We start from the raw sequence: 19,736 nt of genomic DNA on the forward strand, positions 1-19,736 counted from the left end.
TCAATATTTTGGTAACTTATTCATATATTGAATAAAAATATTTTTTTTATTATTTCGGGTCGGGTTTCTAATTCATATATTCGGGTTGGGTCGGGTGAAACTTTATTTTGGTCAGGTCGGGTCGATTTTTTTAATTGTGATATTCGGGTCGGGTCGAGTTTGGGTTTAGGGTGAAAAATACTCAACCCGAAAATATATATAATTTTACCTTATATATTTAGGAATAAATTACAATAATACCCCTCTATATATATTTTTTTTCCAATTAAGTCACTGTTTTTATTGAATAAATTTTTTTTTATTATTTCGGGTCGGGTCGGATTTCTAATTAATATATTCGGGTCGGGTCTGGTGAAACTTTATTTTGGTTGGGTCGAGTCGGTTTTGTTTAAGTGTGATTTTCGGGTCGGGTCGGGTTCAGGTTTAGGGTGAAAAATACCCGACCTGACCTAAAAAATATATAATTTTACCTTATATATTTAGGAATAATTACAGTAATACCCCTATATATATTTCCAATTAAGTCACTGTTTTTATTGAATAAAAATAATTTTTTTATTATTTTGGGTTGGGTTTCTAATTCATATATTCGAGTCGGGTCGGGTCGAGTCGGGTGAAACTTTATTTTGGTCGGGTCGGGTCGGATCGGGTGGACCAAAAATCTGACCCAACCCGACTCATGGCCATCCCTAATTGGGATGATTTTAACTTATTATGTTTATTAGTATGATTTTTATAATTTATTGAAATGAATAATCAATCAATAAAATTAAAATTTAATTTTTTAAATTTTTATAATATATTGCTACATGTAATTTATAAAACAAACTAAAATTAAGAAAAAAAAAACAATAAGGACAATCCTGTCATTTTACATTACTGAAATCAAATTCATCTGACATGTCTTCGAACCAAACAGAATATGGAATTTGATTCCAATTCCTGACAGATTCCAATTACTTCACAGACTCCAATTCCCTCAGAAACATTCAAGCGAACCAAATGTTACCTAAAGGATTTCAATTTCACCATGTTATGGATGTAATTTACTTTCTCTCCCTTGATGGAATTGGATTCCAATTCCTCCTTTGAAAACTTGAACCAAACATGGAAAAATAGTGGAATTGGATTCTAATTTCCCTAATTTCAAGGGATTCCAACGAACCAAACGCCACTTAAGAGTTGGGAAACAATACTGTTATTTGCACTTACTATGAAAGATGAGTTCCCCACCTTTAAAACATTTGATAAATTAACTATTTGTTTTATAATTTTTAACAATTTTTTGGGTAAATATGTGGTAAATAAAAGATAATATTTGTTCAGATACTTTTCATCATTTGATATTAAATATTCATACCCCTAGCATATACGGTGTTCAAACTTAGGATCTTAAGGGATAATAGTAAGTCCCTTAACTACTGAAGTTGCTTGGTTCGTGCTATAATAAATGAATCAAAAAAAAAATCATATATGCATTTGTGTAATTTACTCAATTTAATAATTTAAATAATTTTCTAATACTATAAAATATTTTAATTTCGTCAATCTTTTTAATCTAAAAAATTATACCCTAGTTTCCTGTTGTACTATATAAAAAATCGAATTTCAAAATATTTAATCTTTAACAAGGATTTAAAAAATTAGGAAAGACAAAAAATGTAAAAATAATAACTCTGTGGATGAAAGCATTAAATACAAAAAGTGTAGGGGCAAAAAGTGTCATTCAGTTAAAAATAAAACCATCACGTGAGTTAAGCATGACTCCATAGAAAAACAATGAGGACAATTTAGGCATTTGAGTGCTAACAAAGATAAGTACGTCACCAGAACAATTGGCAGCGTGTCTTCTCAGATTCTATAAAAACCCTAATTTCATCTTCTCTTTAATTTCATCCTAATTTCTCTCTTGTAGATCCTTAAAGAAAAGTCAAAAAAAAAATTCTAAAAGAAAAGAAGCACCGGATTTTATATTAATAAAATCAATTTTGCTCATCAACCACTCTCTCACAAACATCCTCTTCTATTTTCCATTTACTTTTATACTCTTGTTCTAATTTCTTTTCTTTGTTTCCGATAACTTTGTCTTTGTTGAAAACTAGGGTTTGCTCTAATGGTGGGTTTCGTCTGTTGCAATTAGGCCGTTTCTGGGAATTTTTCATTTCTTCTGTGAGGGAAGTGCGGTTGTAGTGGCTTCCTAAAAATATAATCCTGTGAGTATTCTCTATTTCTTCTCTATGCAAGCTTTTTTTTAACGATTGTTAGTGGCTTTTTATTTTTGTTTTAAAGATCGATTAATTTTTGGTGCAGTTGTTTCATTTCTGATGGTAGGGTTTGGAAAATTTGGGGCTTGCAGCGAATATATTACTGTTTGTTATCCCTTAATATTTTTCGGTATTAGCTCTTTTTTTTTGGGAGAAAATGGAAGTGTCTTGTATGTTTATTTTGTCCAGGAAAATAAGGTAAAAAAACTATTTTGTGGTGTCAAGAGATCTTTCTCTAACACAATGCTTTTTTTTTCTGGTTCATTTCTGGGAATTATTTTCTTTGCTGTGCTGAATTATTCATATTGTTTAAACTATTAAGATTGTGCCTTTAGGTCCTTTATTCTTTTAGTTTTTAAGTATGACTTACCTTCATTTTGCAATTTAACATTTTTTGGACTTGTTGGATCACTTTTTTCACTGCACTTGTTTTACAAGAATCTCAACTTTTTTAGGTTTATGGTGAATGGCTCTCAGGAATATGATTTTTTTCTCGTAGGTTTTGAAGGTGAGAGTTGTTTGGAAAAGATGTCATCAAAGTACCAAATACTTGACAATAGACCAATTGATCAATGGAAGGTTACTGAGTTGAAAGATGAACTTAAGAGGAGGAAATTGACAACTCGGGGCTTGAAAGAGGATTTGGTAAAACGTTTGGACGAAGCCCTTCGAATAGAAAGGGAAAATACTGAAAATGAGGAAGATAATGGTTTAAATTCTGATCCCCATCCTGTTGATGAGGGAGGGATTGAAAAGGTGATGTCGGATATTTCAGAGACAGTTAAAGATGTTGTGGATCACAGTGGAAGTGAAATTGAGAAGGAGAGTGGGGTGAAGGTTCAGGTTGACATTAATGAGAGTGCAGCTGCTTTGGGTCACGAAGGAGTTCTGGCAAGGGACATCATCGTGCAAGAGGAGCTCATTCCTAAATCTACCACCGTTCAGACTGAGATGACAGTTAACAAGGATGTGGTATCTGAGGTACCGATTGTTGGGCAAGATTTGCAGAGCTCAAGACAAGACGAGGATGAGAATAATATCAATTTGGAGACCGAGGATCCAAAGACTCAGGTGGAGGCTGAGGGTCCAGAGGCTGAAGTGATGAATGAAGAACCGAAGAGCCAGCTGGAGTGTCCGGGTTCAAAATCTCAGCTTGAGAGGGATGATTTGAAGCCCCAGCTGGACATTGAAGATTCGAAGGTGCATCCGGAGAATGATGATTCAATGGCTCCACATGAGGATGACATGCCTGATTCTTCTGCTTTGAACATCCAGGTATCTGAGGTCAGCCCTAATTTAGGGTTTCAAGTAAAATCTGATTCTATTCCTACTGATTCTGTGTCAAATAATGAAAAGATTGAATTAAAGGATAACATAATTGCTGATAATGTCAAATTAGACCTAGATGTTATAAAGTCAGAGATGGTGGAACCATCATCCAGCAATGTTGTCCCAGGTAGTGGTGAAACACATCCAATGGATGTTGGAGAGCCACCTGAGATAAAGGCACCTGTTGATGACAGCGATGACAAGAATATTACAAATGTAGACATGAGCAATAAAAATGATAGTGCAGAGATGGCATACTCAGAAAAATTAAATTTAGATAGAAGTTCGGGTGATGACTCTATGGAGGAGGATGTGCTTGAGAGTAAACAAATTGATTCTAAATATGGTACTGATGAAACTGGAGTAAGGAGTGAAAAAAATGGAGCACCCATTATGAGGGAGAAAAGTTCTGTTCATGTTATTGGAGATGATTTATCTGCATATAAAAAGAACATCTTTGTTGAGAATAAGAGCGGTCCTTTTGTTCCTGCCGGAAAAAGAAAGCTTCATGGTAAGTGACGATAGCCTGCAATTGTTATGTCCTTTCTTTGCATGTATGCTTTTACTTTACTGATGGCATTTTGAAGCTATAACAGACATGCTTAAGATGACTAATTTAAGTAGGGTTTTTGAAACTTGATCTGCTTAAGTTGTACGTGCGGAATGTAATAACTTTGTTTTAATTTTTTGTATTCAATAGTTTATACACTGTTTCCATGTAGCACTGCTTCTTTGGTTGTGAGGTTAAATATATATATATTATATATTTATATTGGTCTTGTATAGAAATTGGCATAATATTTGTTCTTTTACTTTTCTATATTGTTTTCTGACTTCCCAGAGCCCTTGACAGCAATGTTTATAGGCACATTTAATATTGAGCTGGCTGTGTTGTTGAGGGAATAAATTTTTAGAATGCGAATCCTTTTTTGAGAATGAAATCTGTAGTTTGCTTCTTGATAAATGGACAATTCGCACTTAATGAGCTGTCTGTACAGATCAAGAAACTGTTGGAAACAATGAGATATCAAAACGGCGCAAATGGAACTCTGACAATATAAAAGTTCCAGAACATCAAGGATCTAATCTTATCCCCACAACCACGCCTAAAGGCAGAACTCAACCTACTGCTTTCAGACGTAACATCTCTAGATCAGACTCAATGGCAAGCGAAGATACACCTAAGGAACGAGTTGGTGAGTTATCATCTATTGGTCAATTGCTTCAAAATGAATTCTACTGAAGGTGGCTTTAGCATCTCAAAGGTTTTTGTTTTATCTTATTTGGCAGTTCCCCCTTCTCCAAAAGCTCCAACCACTTCTCTCAGAGTTGATAATTTTCTTCGCCCTTTTACCTTGAAAGCTGTACAAGAGCTTCTAGGGAAAACTGGGACTGTAACGAGCTTCTGGATGGACCACATTAAGACTCATTGCTATGTCACAGTAAGACTTGTTGCTTTCTTTCCATCTGTTCGACTTCTTTGGTTTATGATTAATTATTCATTTTGGCTTTTTATATGTTGGGGTTATATTCTATTGATCTAATCCACTTTGGGAATTACTATATTGATGCAGTATTCATCTGTAGAAGAAGCAATAGACACAAGAAATGCTGTTTACAACCTGCAATGGCCACCTAATGGAGGACGTCTATTGGTGGCAGGCTTTGTTGATCCACTGGAAGTTAAAACTCGGGTTGACGCTCCACCTCAGACTCCAACTGCTCCTGGGACTTATGGGTCTGCTGCACCTCAAGCTCAACCTGCTTCTCAGCCCCAGCCTTCCCCTCGTCAACAGATTTCTAGACCGCAGCTTCCACCACCTTCTGCGCTTCCACTACCACCACCTTCTGCGCTTCCACTACCACCACCTTTGTCTAACCCTCCACCAGTTAGAGAACGGCTCCCACTTCCACCTTCACCTCCTGAGAAAGTAGATCCTCCAATTGTCACTCTGGATGATCTGTTTTGGAAAACCAAAGCAACTCCCAGGATCTACTATTTGCCATTGTCAGATGATCAAGTTGCAGCAAAGCAAGCAGCAGAGGGAAGAAACATGAAGCAGTAGAGATGAGGCTGTAGTTTTCTTATTGGTTGGTTTGTTAGATACTGGTTAGAAAGTGTCACATAATTGCATCTTTGCAGGTCTGCAGGTTTTAATTAATTTGAAATTATTCCAGCAATGCGGAGGAATACTTATCCGGTGATGTGTATCGGTTTTCTGACAGCTACTTTGGGCTTGAGTTTTAAGTTCCATATAGCATTAGAATCTTTCAGACTTAGAGCTCTCTTTTGTAATGGATTGTTTCTCTTTTGTTCGAGTTTAGTTCACCTTCTGAACAATAACCTCTACTTTTATGAACCTGATTTTGTAGAATCTTACTCTGGGTGTCGTTTTGACGGAGAGTCCCCGGTATTATTATCATGTTCTCCATCTCGTTTTATGTATTTGTGTAGTTTCAGTTGGGGTTTTATCATCTACTTTTGTGCAAATGTGCTTCTGAGTTTGTTGATGGAATGACTCGGGATTGACAAAAATCTTCTCTCGCACGACTTTTTCAACTTGATTTGGGGATTTCTTCAAACAAGTTCTTCTAACGTAAAAGTATTATATTTTGAGCTTCAGAGTCAATAATCACTTTTTCAAATATGATTTTTTTATTGAAAATGAATTAAGACTTTTTTTTTTCAAATGTGAGTCAATAAGTCAATAATCACTTTTTTAAATGTGATTTTTTAAAATATGATTTTCTTTTATTAAAAATGAATTATTTGAGAATGATTTTGGTGTTAATAAGAATTAAGTATTTTTATAAACATGCTCAAACGCCTTTAAGTTCATTTTCATACGGCTTATGATTAGTAGTCTCGATTTTAGCAAGTTAAGAAATTGAAATTATTTTCAGAATGTACTCCCTTATAAATAAGTAGGTAAGATCATTTCCAAGGGAACACATTTTAAAATTAAATTTAAATTCTCAACGTCTTAAAATTGAGATTACGATGTTGAATTTAGTTTAAACGTTAAAATATTGAATTTAATTCAGACTAAATTATTTTTAGGGTAAATTACACAAATCATCACTGTACTTTGCTCTATTTTCTATTTCACTCATTGTACTTTAAAACTAGTCAATTTCATCACTGAACATAATATAATTGACAAATTTGGTCACTCAACCGTTTCTCTCATTAATGGCCTTTTCCAGAAACACATTTCCCTTTCGATCCATCGTGTCTGACCAACGGTGGCTTGCACCGCCGCCATCAGTAGTCCCAGTGTCACCTCTCGAGTAAAACCCAACCACCAGTTACTCAAAATCGATCGTCAAAACGTCATAAATTGTGAGAAAGTTGCTTGACGCCGCTGTTGATTTTTTGATTTTCGGTCGATTCCACCGCCGTTGTACCTCATTGCCTAGTTCCGACTGAAACCCATGTGGTATTGTCCCTTCGGCGTCGCTCTATTATTGTGGAAGTGGGATTGAGACGACAATTGTGGGAGCGTGGGAAACGGCTGTTAGTGGGGAAACAACCGAGTGACCAAATTTGTCCATTATATTAAGTTCAGTGATGAAATTGATCAGTTTTAAAGTACAGTGAGTGAAATAGGAAATAGAGCAAAGTACAGTGATGATCCGTGTAATTTACCCTTTCTTTTATAGATCCAAGGAATTTTAAAAATTAAGAATTTGAATTTAATTTTCACATCGCTTAAAATGTACTACTAAATCGATGAAGTGAATTTTATTTAAAAATTAATATTTTTCTTATTTTTTTAAATGTAAACATTGCAGTTCATTTGATTTTATGAATGATATTATTTTTGTTAGAGTTGTGTTGTAGATCAACCCTTGCGGCACATAGCAGTTGAATTCGTTTGTTATTCTAATTCTTTTGCCGCTTTTATGTTGATCAAGAAAGGAAATTCATTTGGAGTACGATTATTCCTATGCCAATTCCTTCTCTGTGTAAATAGAAATTTGAATTTAGGGTTTTGTGTGAATTTTGTAATAGTTGTAACAAATCTTAAACTTCTTCAACATAGTGAAATTTTCTTCTTCTCTGCCTAAGGTTTTTCTTTGAGGTTTTTCACGTAAATCTTGTTATTCTTTATTTTTTTTTTCCTTTTCGATCATTTTGTTTGCCATTAATCATACTGATAATCATGATAAACTCGTATAAGAGCTTCACGTTCAAGATAATAGCATCAATAAAAGTTTTATATTCCGCTGTTCGATCGAAACACTAGGTTCTCATTATGGCAGGTGAAGATTCGAGATGTTATTGTATAATTAGATGTTGAAAACATTTTGATGTTTCGATATAACAAATAAAGTATTATTGAATTTTAAGATTTTATATTCAATTTTAAATTATATATTCGATTAAATTATTCGAATATAAAAAATATTACTCCAAGTTTTCAAATGACAATTTTAATCCTTACTCAAGTGTCAAAATTGTGTTTTAATCTTAAAATATTTTTGAAACAATTTTTACAAAGTATTTCGAACCTTAAACGAGCCAAAAATGATTTTCAAGTAAAGGTGTACCGATACACCCATAGGATGTACCGATACCCCTGAATTTCGAATGTAATAAGGGTACCGATGCCTCTCTGGCTCCGAGAAACATCGAATGTAATTAGTGTAACGATACCCCTTGGGTGTACCGATACACTAGGTCAAATAACGGTTGAAATATTTGAATTTTACACTGAGTGTACCGATACCCTTTGATGGTGTACCGATACACTTACGCTCCCAAGTGATTTTTTAAATGGAAAACACACCATAACGGCTCTATTGACTTTACCAATGATCCCCAACATTCAAAATAATCCAAGGTGTATTTAAACAAGTTCTGAAGCAATTGATCAATAAGAATTGAGAGAGAATCAAAGAGAAAGCATCAAACCTCATGTTTGAGAAATTCAAACCTATTTTCCATTCAATATTCATTTTGCTTTTAAGAACACCATTTGTGCTCAATTGTATTTATTCTTGAGTGTTCTTTCTTTGTTCTAGAATTGTGCAAACAACTTGCCTATTGAGGTTTTTTTGTAAGTTTGCGAAATTTGTAATTTTCTATTTGGGAGAGATTGTTCTCAAGAAATTAGGGTATAATTCTTGAGGGATTTGTAAGGTTACTCTTTGTCCTCAAAAGAAAGACAAATTAGTGAATTTGTGGAAAATCCTTAGTGTGGATAGCTAAGGTAGTGGACGTAGACTTTGGTTGAGAAAGTCGAACCACTCTAAATCGTTGTGCAAATATTTTTCAATTTTTTGCAAAAGCTTATAACTAAATTTCTATTGCCAATTCACCACCTCTTGGCCGATTCATCCGATCGATTAACTCAACAATTGGTATCAGAGCTATACTCATTTGAAGGTTTTACCACCTCTTGAGTTAATTCGGGAAGAGATATATCGATATTCAAGTCATCAATGGCATCTACATCAAACTTCGACTTCGCTCTTGAGTCCTTGCCCATCAACAAGCCTCCTTTCTTCAATGGAGCTAACTATACTTATTGGAAGAATAGGATGAGGTACTTCATTCAAGATAGTAACATGAGAGCATGGAAGATCATGGTGATCTAATACTCTGAACCATCCATAGATCCAAATTTGTTGAGTGAAGAAGAGACGAGAATGTTCCAGCTCAACTTAAAGGCTATCCATATTCTATTTTGTGCTCTTGGACCAGATGAATACGAGAAAATTTCATCTTGTACAACCGCCAAGGAGATATGGGATAAACTACAAGTCACTCATGAAGGCACCAACGAGCTAAAAGAATCCAAAATTAGTCTTCTTACTCATAGCTATGAAAATTTAAGGATGAAATCGGATGAAGACATCAAAGCTATGATGGATAGATTCTCCGTGATTGTCAATGACCTTAAAGCGTTTGGAGAAGTAATCCCCAACGAAAAGCTTGTGAGGAAGATAATTTATTCTCTTCCAAAAGCTTGACAATCAAAGAAGACGATGATTATCGAAGCTAAAAATTTAAAGTCTTTAACTCTCGATGAACTCATCGGTTCTCTCCTCACTCATGAAATGATGATTCAAGATGAGGTAGACCTCGAGAAGAAGGACGAGACAAAGAAGGAGACGGAGAAAAAGAAGAATGTTGGAGTTGGTCTCAAATCCACAAAAGTTGAGAGTGATTCTGATGATGACGACGATGATGAAGAGATGACATTATTTGCCAAATGGTTCAAAAAATTAATGAAGCCCAACTGAGGAAGAAAATTCAAAAGAAATGAAGGCTTCAAAAATGAACCAAAGGAGAAGGACCCAATCATTTGCTACGAATGCAAAAAGCACGGGCATGTCAAATACGATTGCCCGTAATTAATGAAGCCCAACTTGGAGTGATGATGATGAATCATCAAATGAAGAGGAACAAGAAGTAGTAAACTTGTGCTTGATGGCCACCGGGGAAGATTCTCAGGTAACCTCTAACTCATTTGATTTTGAAGATTATTCTTATGATGAGTTATTAGAGGAATATACTGGGTTTAGGGATGGCAAACGGGCGGGTCGGGTGCGGATACCCCCTCCCCCATCCCCATACCCACCTAATATTTTTCAATCACCACCTGCCCACCACCCATGATGGGTACAAATTTTCAAATCCACACCCGCCCACGCGGGTACATTTTCAAATCCATCCCCACACCCACTACCCACTAGCAACATACCCATCTAGACTCGCATGACAGCAAACTAATGGGATGTTGGAGTTGGTTCCCAGACAGTTCGTGATGGGGTAGCAGCGCATGCTTCAATTTGTCAGAGGAGTAACTCTACGAATGTTATGGAGACAGATTGTAGGGAGCATGTAGTCACAGAGCTGGATTGTTGTGTTGCTTTCGATGTTAATGCTCATAGTGCGCCTAATATGGGTTTTGAGGGGCTAAAGAACATGGAAACTGCTGCTTTTGATGTTAATGCTTATAGTACGGCTAATTTGTGTTTGGATGGACAACATGAGCTAAAGAACATGGAAAGTGACGTGGTTAGTGGGATTATGTGTTTAATCAAAGAGCCGAATATTTCCCTAATTAAAATCAGATTAAAGACTAAATATCCTTAATATTTGGATAAATTATATGTTATATATTATACAATATTAAAATTAATAAATTAGTCTCTAAAATTACACCTAAATTCATAATGGTCCAAAATTAAATAGATATTTAGCTAGGTGGGCGGATGCGGGGCGGGTAATGTCTCAAACCCATTACCCGCCCACCACCCACGACGGGTACCACTTTATAAATCCACACCCGCCCACTACCGGCTAAAATTATACCCATCCCCGCTTCAATTGGAGCGGATGCGGTGCGGAATCCACGAAACTGTACCCGTTTGCCATTCCTAACTGGGTTACCTTCGGATTATGAGAAATTATTTTCAAAATACAAGAAAGATATTTCAAAATTAAAAAACAAAAATAATCTCATATCCAAGACCAACAATGATATTGAAAGTAAAATTAATGAATTACAAATCAAAATCAAAGATTTTGAAAAGAAAAATTATGATTTTCATAATTTATTTTCAAGAGTCAACGATGATCATAAAAAAGAAATTGATGATCTTAAAGCTTTTTTCAATAAAGTTGGACCAAAACATTTTGAAAAAGGAGAAAGTTCAAAATCCAACTATATTAGAAAGAATTTTAAATCTTACAATCATAGAGGTCCCCAAAGAACCTCTAATGGAAAAATCGTTAGAAGTATTAGGTTCTTAAAGAACTCATTACTACTAAAGATAAGGATATCCTACACAAATGGATACCCAAGGGGACTAAAATTTTAGGAACTAATGATTATGGACCCAAAAGAATTTGGGTACCAAAAATCAAAAATTAATCTATGTTTGTAGGAAAAGAAGCATGGCTACAAGACACAAAATACAAGTTCAAATTCATAGTTCATTGATAGTGGATTCTCAAGACATATGACCGGAGACAAGAGGCGATTTATAGAGCTTAACAACAAAAATGGAGGAGTGGTAACCCTTGGTGACAACTCAAAAGGTTACATTGAAGGTATAAGTACAATAGGTAATACTTCTTCCATACAAATAGAAAAAGTATTATATGTGAATTATGCGATAAAGGATACAATGTCTTATTTGAAACAAATGGTTGTAAAATTGTTGACATTGCATCTAATCGAATTATGCTTATTGGTCATAGAATAGGAAACATATATATGGTGCATTTAGATTATGCTAATATGACTAACTTGTGCCTAGTTGCTAAGGATGGAGATGACAGTTGGTTATGGCACAGGAGACTAGGTCATACAAGCATGAGTGTTTTACAAAGACTAATTCAAGGAGATTTAGTAAGAGGGTTTCCAAAGCTAAAATTTGACAAAGATAAACTCTATGATGCATGCTCAAAAGGAAAACAAAAGAAAGTTTCCTTTAAATCAATTAATGATGTATCAACTAGTAGAATATTACAATTGATCCATATAGATCTTTTTAGGCCAATTAGGACTACTAGCTTGGGTGGAAAACAATATGCATTTGTCTTGGTAGATGACTATTCTAGATATATTTGGTTTCTATTCTTAAGTACTAAAGATGAAGCATTAGAAAAATTCATCACGCTTTCAAAAGTAATCTAAAACAAAAAATGTTACTCCATTTCTAGTGTTAGGAGTTATCATGGTACTAAATTTGAAAATCTTGGATTTATTGAGTTTTGTAATTCAAATGGGATTATCCATAATTTTTCAGCACCTAGAACCCCTCAACAAAATGGAGTTGTTGAGAGGAAAAATCGAACTTTAGAAGAAATGGCTAGAACCATGCTTTGTGAAAACAATTTGCCAAAACATTTTTGGGCATAAGCCACAAATACCACTTGTTATGTTATAAATCGAGTAATGATTAGGCCTATTTTGAAGAAAACTCCATATGAACTTTTCAAAAATAAAAAGCCTAACATTAGTTATTTTCATCCATTTGGATGTAAATGTTTTGTTTTAAACAACCGTAAAGATAATCTTGGCAAATTTATTGTAAAATTAATGAAGGAATTTTTCTGGGTTATTCCTTAAATTCTAAAGCTTATCGAGTATTTAATAAAAGAACTTTAGTGGTAGAAGAGTTTATACATGTTGTTTTATATGATAATCCCCTTTTGAGGAAGGATTCTTGTGTTGATGATGATGTATGTATTGTAAATGCACATGACGTTGGAGAATCATCATCGAAGGAAGAAGTAAAGCATGAAGAAACTCAAGATGCTCTCGAGAATCCAACCATTGAAGAAAGGGAAGTCTCTTACCCAAGAGAATACAACTATGTCAAGGATGGTGAAATTATAGGTGATCCATCCAAAGGGGTAACTACTCGATCTTCTCTTAGAAATATATGTAATTATGTTGCATTTATCTCATGCATAGAGCCTAAGAATATTCAAGAAGCATTAAATGATGAAAATTAGATTATGGCTATGCAAGAAGAGTTAAATCAATTTGAGAGAAGTAAAGTATGGACATTAGTTGAAAGGCCTAGTAATAAATCTATTGTAGGTACTAAATGGGTGTTTAGGAACAAACTAGATGAGAGTGGTAATATAGTGAGAAACAAAGCTAGACTTGTTGCTCAAGGCTATACTCAAGAAGAGGGCATATACTATGATGAAACATATGCTCTCGTAGCTAGGATGGAAGCAATAAGAATGTTATTAGCATTTGCATGTTTTAATGAATTTAAATTATATCAAGTGGACGTTAAAAGTGCATTTTTAAATGGTTTTATAAAAGAAGTGTATGTGGAAAAACCTCATGGTTTTGAAGATCCAAAATTTCCAAATCATGTTTTTAAGTTGACAAAAGCTTTATATGGTTTAAAACAAGCTCCTAGAGCTTGGTATGAAAGATTGCCAAACTTTGCCAAACTTTTTAATCGAAAAAGGTTTTCAAAAGGGAAAGTTGACACTATATTGTTTTTAAAGAGAAAAGGTAAAGATTTATTAGTAGTTCAAATTTATGTTGATGATATAATATTTGGTTCTACTAATGATGCTCTTTGCCAAGAATTTTCTAAGCTAATGTAGAGTGAATTTAAGATGAGCATGATGGGGGAGCTTTCATTTTTCTTGGGACTCCAAATCAAGCAAAGAAAAGATGGCATCTTCATCAATCAAGCAAAATACATCAAGGATATGCTCAAGAAGTTCAACTTGGAAAATGTCAAACCCCAAGTTGACACTATATTGTTTTTAAAGAGAAAAGGTAAAGATTTATTAGTAGTTCAAATTTATGTTGATGATATAATATTTGGTTCTACTAATGATGCTCTTTGCCAAGAATTTTCTAAGCTAATGTAGAGTGAATTTAAGATGAGCATGATGGGGGAGCTTTCATTTTTCTTGGGACTCCAAATCAAGCAAAGAAAAGATGGCATCTTCATCAATCAAGCAAAATACATCAAGGATATGCTCAAGAAGTTCAACTTGGAAAATGTCAAACCCCAAGCTACTCCAATAAGCCCATCTACAAAGCTTGACAAAGATGAAGGAGGTAAATGTATATATGTTAAACTTTATAGGTTTATGATTGGCTCTTTGCTTTATCTAACCGCAAGTAGACCAGACATTATGTTTAGTGTTTGCTTATGTGCTAGATATCAATCATGCCCTAAGGAATCACATCTAAAAGCCATTAAGAGAATCTTTAGATACCTTAAGAACACTCATAGTTTAGAACTTTGGTATCGTAGAGACTCTAGCTTTAGCTTGCATGCCTTCTCTGATACGGATTATGGAGGATGCAAAATAGATAGGAAAATACCTCCGGTACTTGTCAATTCCTAGGAAATATGTTGATTTCTTGGTTTTCAAAGAAACAAAATAGTGTTGTTATCTACCACTGAAGCGGAATACATTTCAGCGGGTAGTTGTTGCGCACAAGTTTTATGGATGAAACAATAACTTTTTGATTATGGAATTGAAGTTGGTACCATATATATCAAGTATGACAATACTAGTGCTATTTGTCTCACTAAAAATCCCATCTAACACTCTATAACTAAGCACATTGAAATTAGACATCATTTCATTAGAGATCATGTCACAAAAGGAGATATAGTTCTAAAATTTGTTGATACTTTGTATCAAATAGCTGATATTTTTACAAAACATTTAGACAAAGAAAGATTTTGGACACTTAAGAAGAGAATTAGGTTTAACAAACATACCTTGACTTAGTGTTTAAAATAATTTTAGCACTTTTAATTAGAAATGAAAAATGCTTATAAAAATAACATTTTTATTGCATTCTATGCTAATAGTTAGGGGGAGTTTTTGATCTTTAGTGAAAATTAATAATATGTTCAAATAAAATTTAAGAGTAGATTTGATTGATTGAACATAGTTAATTTTCGATTTATGAGTTACCAATACCACTAGAGTTGATTAATTTAGAATTCTAAGTGCTTAAAAACAGATTTTGACATTTCTGTGCAAAGTGTATCGATACCTAGGTATCGATACCTCCTCACTATGTATCTCACTATGTATCGATACACTATGAATGTGTATCGTTACATTCCTTGAATGTGTATCGATACACCCAGAGGTGTACCGGTACACCCGTTGGGTGTTTGACTTTAAATCCCTAAATTATCATTTTTGCCAAACCCCTAAAATAAAAACACCTTACGCCGTTCGTCCCTCTCTCTCACCATACTTTCAAATTTACTCAAAATCAACAATTTAAGTCGGAAATCACTAGTTTTTCAACTCCAAATCTTGCTACGATCATCAAAATTGTGCAAACTACATCATATCTCACTCAATTCAAAATTTCCAAGGTAATTTTTTTTATAAAACCACTATTTTATTGATTTTTGAACATAGGACTAGTTTTAATTTGTTCTAGGTTGAAATAGATATCGGGTATTTGTTAGATTTTGATTTAGAACAAGAATCTACAACAAATTTCATCAAAAACACAAGATTTCTCAATTTTTAAAAAAAAATCGAAAAAATTTGTTTTGTTGTTAAAAATTGTTGTTTTTGATGTTTTAATGAAAACTATACTTATTATGATTTTTCAAACATCGCATTTCAAAATAGTTTTCAAATTTTGCCCATTAGGACATTATGTAGAGAACCTTGAAATATTGCGGACTCATATTGAGTTTTGGGGTTGATATAATTACATACATGTGTTTTCAAATTGCAAGCATTCCTTAATCCCATTCCAATTTAACAATCATGTCTAAATGCCCTAGGTCTTCGTCTAGTCGGTCAAACCAACCACCAAACGACCTCTTATTCCATCTCCTAATCCTAATCCTAATCCAAACCCAAACGAACCGAAAATGACCATCCTAAATTCCTGTTTTAACGAACCCGACTGTCGAAAAAATCTCTACCATAGGTTTGTTAACCTATTCGAGTCCTATAACATCCAGGAATAACGTATCCCTTCTATTCAAGCTATGATTGATATGAATTTTGAATATCTTCCTACCCTCCGATCTTGGAAATTTGATAAACTTTTTCAGCTTAAACGTGTCGTTTATCACCAACTCGTCTGTATTTTCTTTTTTAATGCGGTGTGTCTAAAATGAGTCTCAAACTGCCACTGTCAGTATTTGGTCTTATCTTTTAGGCCAATACATTCATATTGACTCCGACTCAATCGCTAGGACATTTGGTTTAGATAACGTCGGTTTAGGTAATGAGAAAGAAATTGTGGTTTCTTTATTTAATTATCTCTTGGTGGTTTAGACCTTCCAGAGGTAGGTACTCCACCCTTAGAGCTTTAGATTTATGGTGGATACATTGTATCCAACATAATAAGAAAATTAATTTGCCACAAATTATTTTTGCTGAACTAGTTAAAACCGTAAACAATGTCCCGTATAAACACGTAGAAACCTTAGTTTACGGTTGTATTTTTAGTAATTTCTTTATCAAATCCAATCTTAGGGTCTGCCTTGATGTAGCCTCCCTCTTAAGAGCCTAATAAATCTCAAAACTTTGCAAACATCGGGCTGGTCCGGGGATAAAGATCAATGGGTTAGATCAACCCAGAAAACATCGGGTGCTAGTTCTTCACGAGATGCACTGGCACCGGCTGATGATGATCCAGAGCTTGAAGATCTTTTTTGGGATTTCGATGATCCCGTTAACTTATATGAGGACGAGCTGGACCAGCAAGAGAGTCAGATGCCTCCATATTTTCAATCATTTATGGAGACATTTGACATGAGGTTTGCATCCATAGAGTCCCACTTAACCGCTATAGGGGCTCAACAATTGGAAAACCAACGGGAGATGCGAGCTAATCATAAAGCAATGAACGAAAGACTCAATGTCCTCACACTAGAAATGACTGCTCTTCGAGCACATTTTCCTCCTCCCGATCCACCGATGGATGATTAAACCTAATCTTGCTTAGTTTTCATAGGTTGAATTTGAACTTATTGTTAAAACATTTTGATGTTTTTGGATGATTAAACTTGGATGTTTGTGGATGTTTGGATTTTTTTGTTTTTTGTTTGAATGATTATTAGTTATTTGAACTTAAATTGATTTTTCAATAGTTTTTGCATCATTTACATATTAGATATGACTAATTACCATTACACATTATTTATGAATATTGATTATGGACTAATGACTAACAATTCTCTTGATTGTGATCTTAGCAGCAATAGCTATATCTATATAAATCAATTGGCTATTTTTCTTAAAAACTTATTTAAAAATGATTTTTCATAGAGTCTATTTGATTTAACAAAAATGGGGAAAATACAGTAAGGGGGAGTAATTTTTCAAAATTGATTTCAAAAATGATTTTTAACAAAAAAATATTTTGTTATATAAAAAAGGGGAGATTGTTGAAAATATTTTGATGTTTCGATATATTAAATAAAGTATTATTGAATTTTAAGATTTTATATTCAATTTTAAATTATATATTCGATTAAATTATTTGAATATAAAAAATATTACTCCAAGTTTTCAAATGACAATATTAATCCTTACTTAAGTGTAAAATTGTGTTTTAATCTTAAAATAGTTTTGAAACAATTTTTACAAAGTATTTCGAACCTTAATCGAGCTAAAAATGATTTTCAAGTAAGGGTGTACCGATACACCCATAGGATGTACCGATACCCCTGAATTTCGAATGTAATAAGGGTACCAATACACAACCGAGTGTACCGATACCCCTCTGGCTCCGAGAAACATCGAATGTAATTAGTGTACCGATATCCCTTGGGTGTACCGATACACTAGGTCAAATAACGATCGAAATATTTGAATTTTACACTGAGTGCACCGATACCCTTTGATGGTGTACCGATACACTTACGCTCCTAAGTGATTTTTTTAAAATGGAAAACACACCATAACGACTCTATTGACTTCACCAATGATCCCCAACGTTCAGAATCAATCCAAGGTGTATTTAAACAAGTTCTGAAGCCATTGATCAACAAGAATTGAGAGAGAATCAACGAGAAAGCATCAAACCTCAAGTTTGAGAAATTCAAGCCTATTTTCCATTCAATATTCATTTTGCTTTCAAGAACACCATTTGTGCTCAATTGTATTTATTCTTGAGTGTTCTTTCTTTGTTCTAGAATTGTGCAAAAATCTTGCCTTGTGAGGTTTTTCTGTAAGTTTGCGAAATTTGTAATTTTCTCTTTGGGAGAGAGTGTTCTCAAGAAATTGGGGTATAATTCTTGAGGGATTTGTAAGGTTACTCTTTGTCCTCAAAAGAAAGACAAATTAGTGAATTTGTGAAAAATCCTTAGTGTGGATAGCTAAGGTAGTGAACGTAGACTTTGATTGAGAAAGTCGAACCACTCTAAATCGCTGTACAAATATTTTCAATTTTCTGCAAAAGCTTCCACCAAAATTTTTATTGCCAATTCACACCCTCTTGGCCGATTCATCTGATCGATTAACTTAACATTAGATCTACATGATGCAATATAAGATTTGATAAGAAGATGACAACACAATGGACGAATGGGAAAAAAATTTAACGATCATAAAGACCTTTCTCAAATTCGTTTACAGTTATCAAATCAAATTTTCTAAGATGTGTTGAAGGAGTAGACAACTACTTCATTATGGGTAAAGTTAGAGTAACTATGCATACAGAAATCGTTGATCAACAAGTTGCACTTAAAGTAGCATATTTATTCTCTCAAGTTAACGAAAAGTTCATCTCTTGAAGAGCAGCTGACCGCATTAAAACAATTGTATCTGATCTTAAGGCTTTATTAAGATCAAGAGGACTTAGGGTCGATCCTCCTATGTTCACCGCCTCCTTCCTAGTCATCTTTCAAAGACATAATTATGTACAGTCATAAAACACTCACTCTTGAAAAAATTGTACAATGGCTTGCACTCATTTGATAATATAAAACATCTTATATCTAGTTTCGAGCCCCATAGAGGGTTATATGGTCCATGGATTGACTAGCTCATATCGTAGAAGAAAAACAAGCATTCTTCTGATAAAGGAATGAGCATATCAAATTTTTCAACCGAGTTAAAACTTATAACTTTTATAAAAAGAAAGATCATATTAAAGCATAGTGTTATAAGTTACAAAATAAGATAAAGAGAGAGGTTGGAGATCAGTCTGCATATAGATTTGACATTACAGATGTTACAGAAGATGTTGAGTGTTAACTCCTGGTATCTTCTGACGACAATGCAAAAAAAAGTGAGGAGTAGATCATTGACTCTAAGAACCTATCACATTTGTCCTAAATGTGAATGGTTTGTGACTTATAAAGTTGTTTCAATAGGTATTGTACTAATGAGTAATAATGCATCTTGCAAGATTTCATGAATTTATAGTGTCAAAGTCAAGATACATTATGAAATTGTCAAAATCCTGAGTGATGTTCAACATATTCTAGATTTAAAGCGTAATTTGATATTGCTAAGTACACTTGACTCAAAAGGGTATAAGTACTCCGTTGAAGGTGGAGTGTTTAAGGTTAGCAAGGGTTTGCTTGTTATAATAAAGGTGAAAAAGAAACAATGGAGTATTGTATGTTATCCAAGGGTCTATGGTTATTGTTGATGCTACTATTGCATCATTTGCACTATTAGAGGAAGAT

General features: G+C 34.0%; 1 protein-coding gene across 2 annotated transcripts; it reads left to right on the forward strand.

Annotated features, from left to right (window-relative positions):
• The first annotated feature begins 1,930 nt into the window (after positions 1-1,930).
• On the forward strand, positions 1,931-19,254 carry LOC120195625 (apoptotic chromatin condensation inducer in the nucleus-like). 2 transcript variants are annotated; one of them, XM_039197593.1, is made up of 6 exons: positions 1,931-2,213; positions 2,764-4,104; positions 4,592-4,789; positions 4,884-5,035; positions 5,168-5,669; positions 19,244-19,254. In XM_039197593.1, the coding sequence occupies exons 2-5, from the start codon at positions 2,793-2,795 to the stop codon at positions 5,657-5,659; spliced, it is 2,154 nt and encodes a 717-aa protein (XP_039053524.1). In that variant the 5' UTR covers positions 1,931-2,213; positions 2,764-2,792; the 3' UTR covers positions 5,660-5,669; positions 19,244-19,254. The 2 variants fall into 2 exon arrangements, with proteins under 2 accessions (XP_039053524.1, XP_039053523.1); XM_039197592.1 differs by lacking the exon at positions 19,244-19,254 and having other exon boundaries at positions 5,168-5,991.
• The last annotated feature ends 482 nt before the right edge of the window (positions 19,255-19,736 follow it).

The sequence above is a fragment of the Hibiscus syriacus genome, unplaced genomic scaffold, assembly GCF_006381635.1.
Source record: "Hibiscus syriacus cultivar Baekdansim isolate YM2019G1 unplaced genomic scaffold, ASM638163v2 tig00117016_pilon, whole genome shotgun sequence".
Classification (NCBI taxonomy): domain Eukaryota; kingdom Viridiplantae; phylum Streptophyta; class Magnoliopsida; order Malvales; family Malvaceae; genus Hibiscus; species Hibiscus syriacus.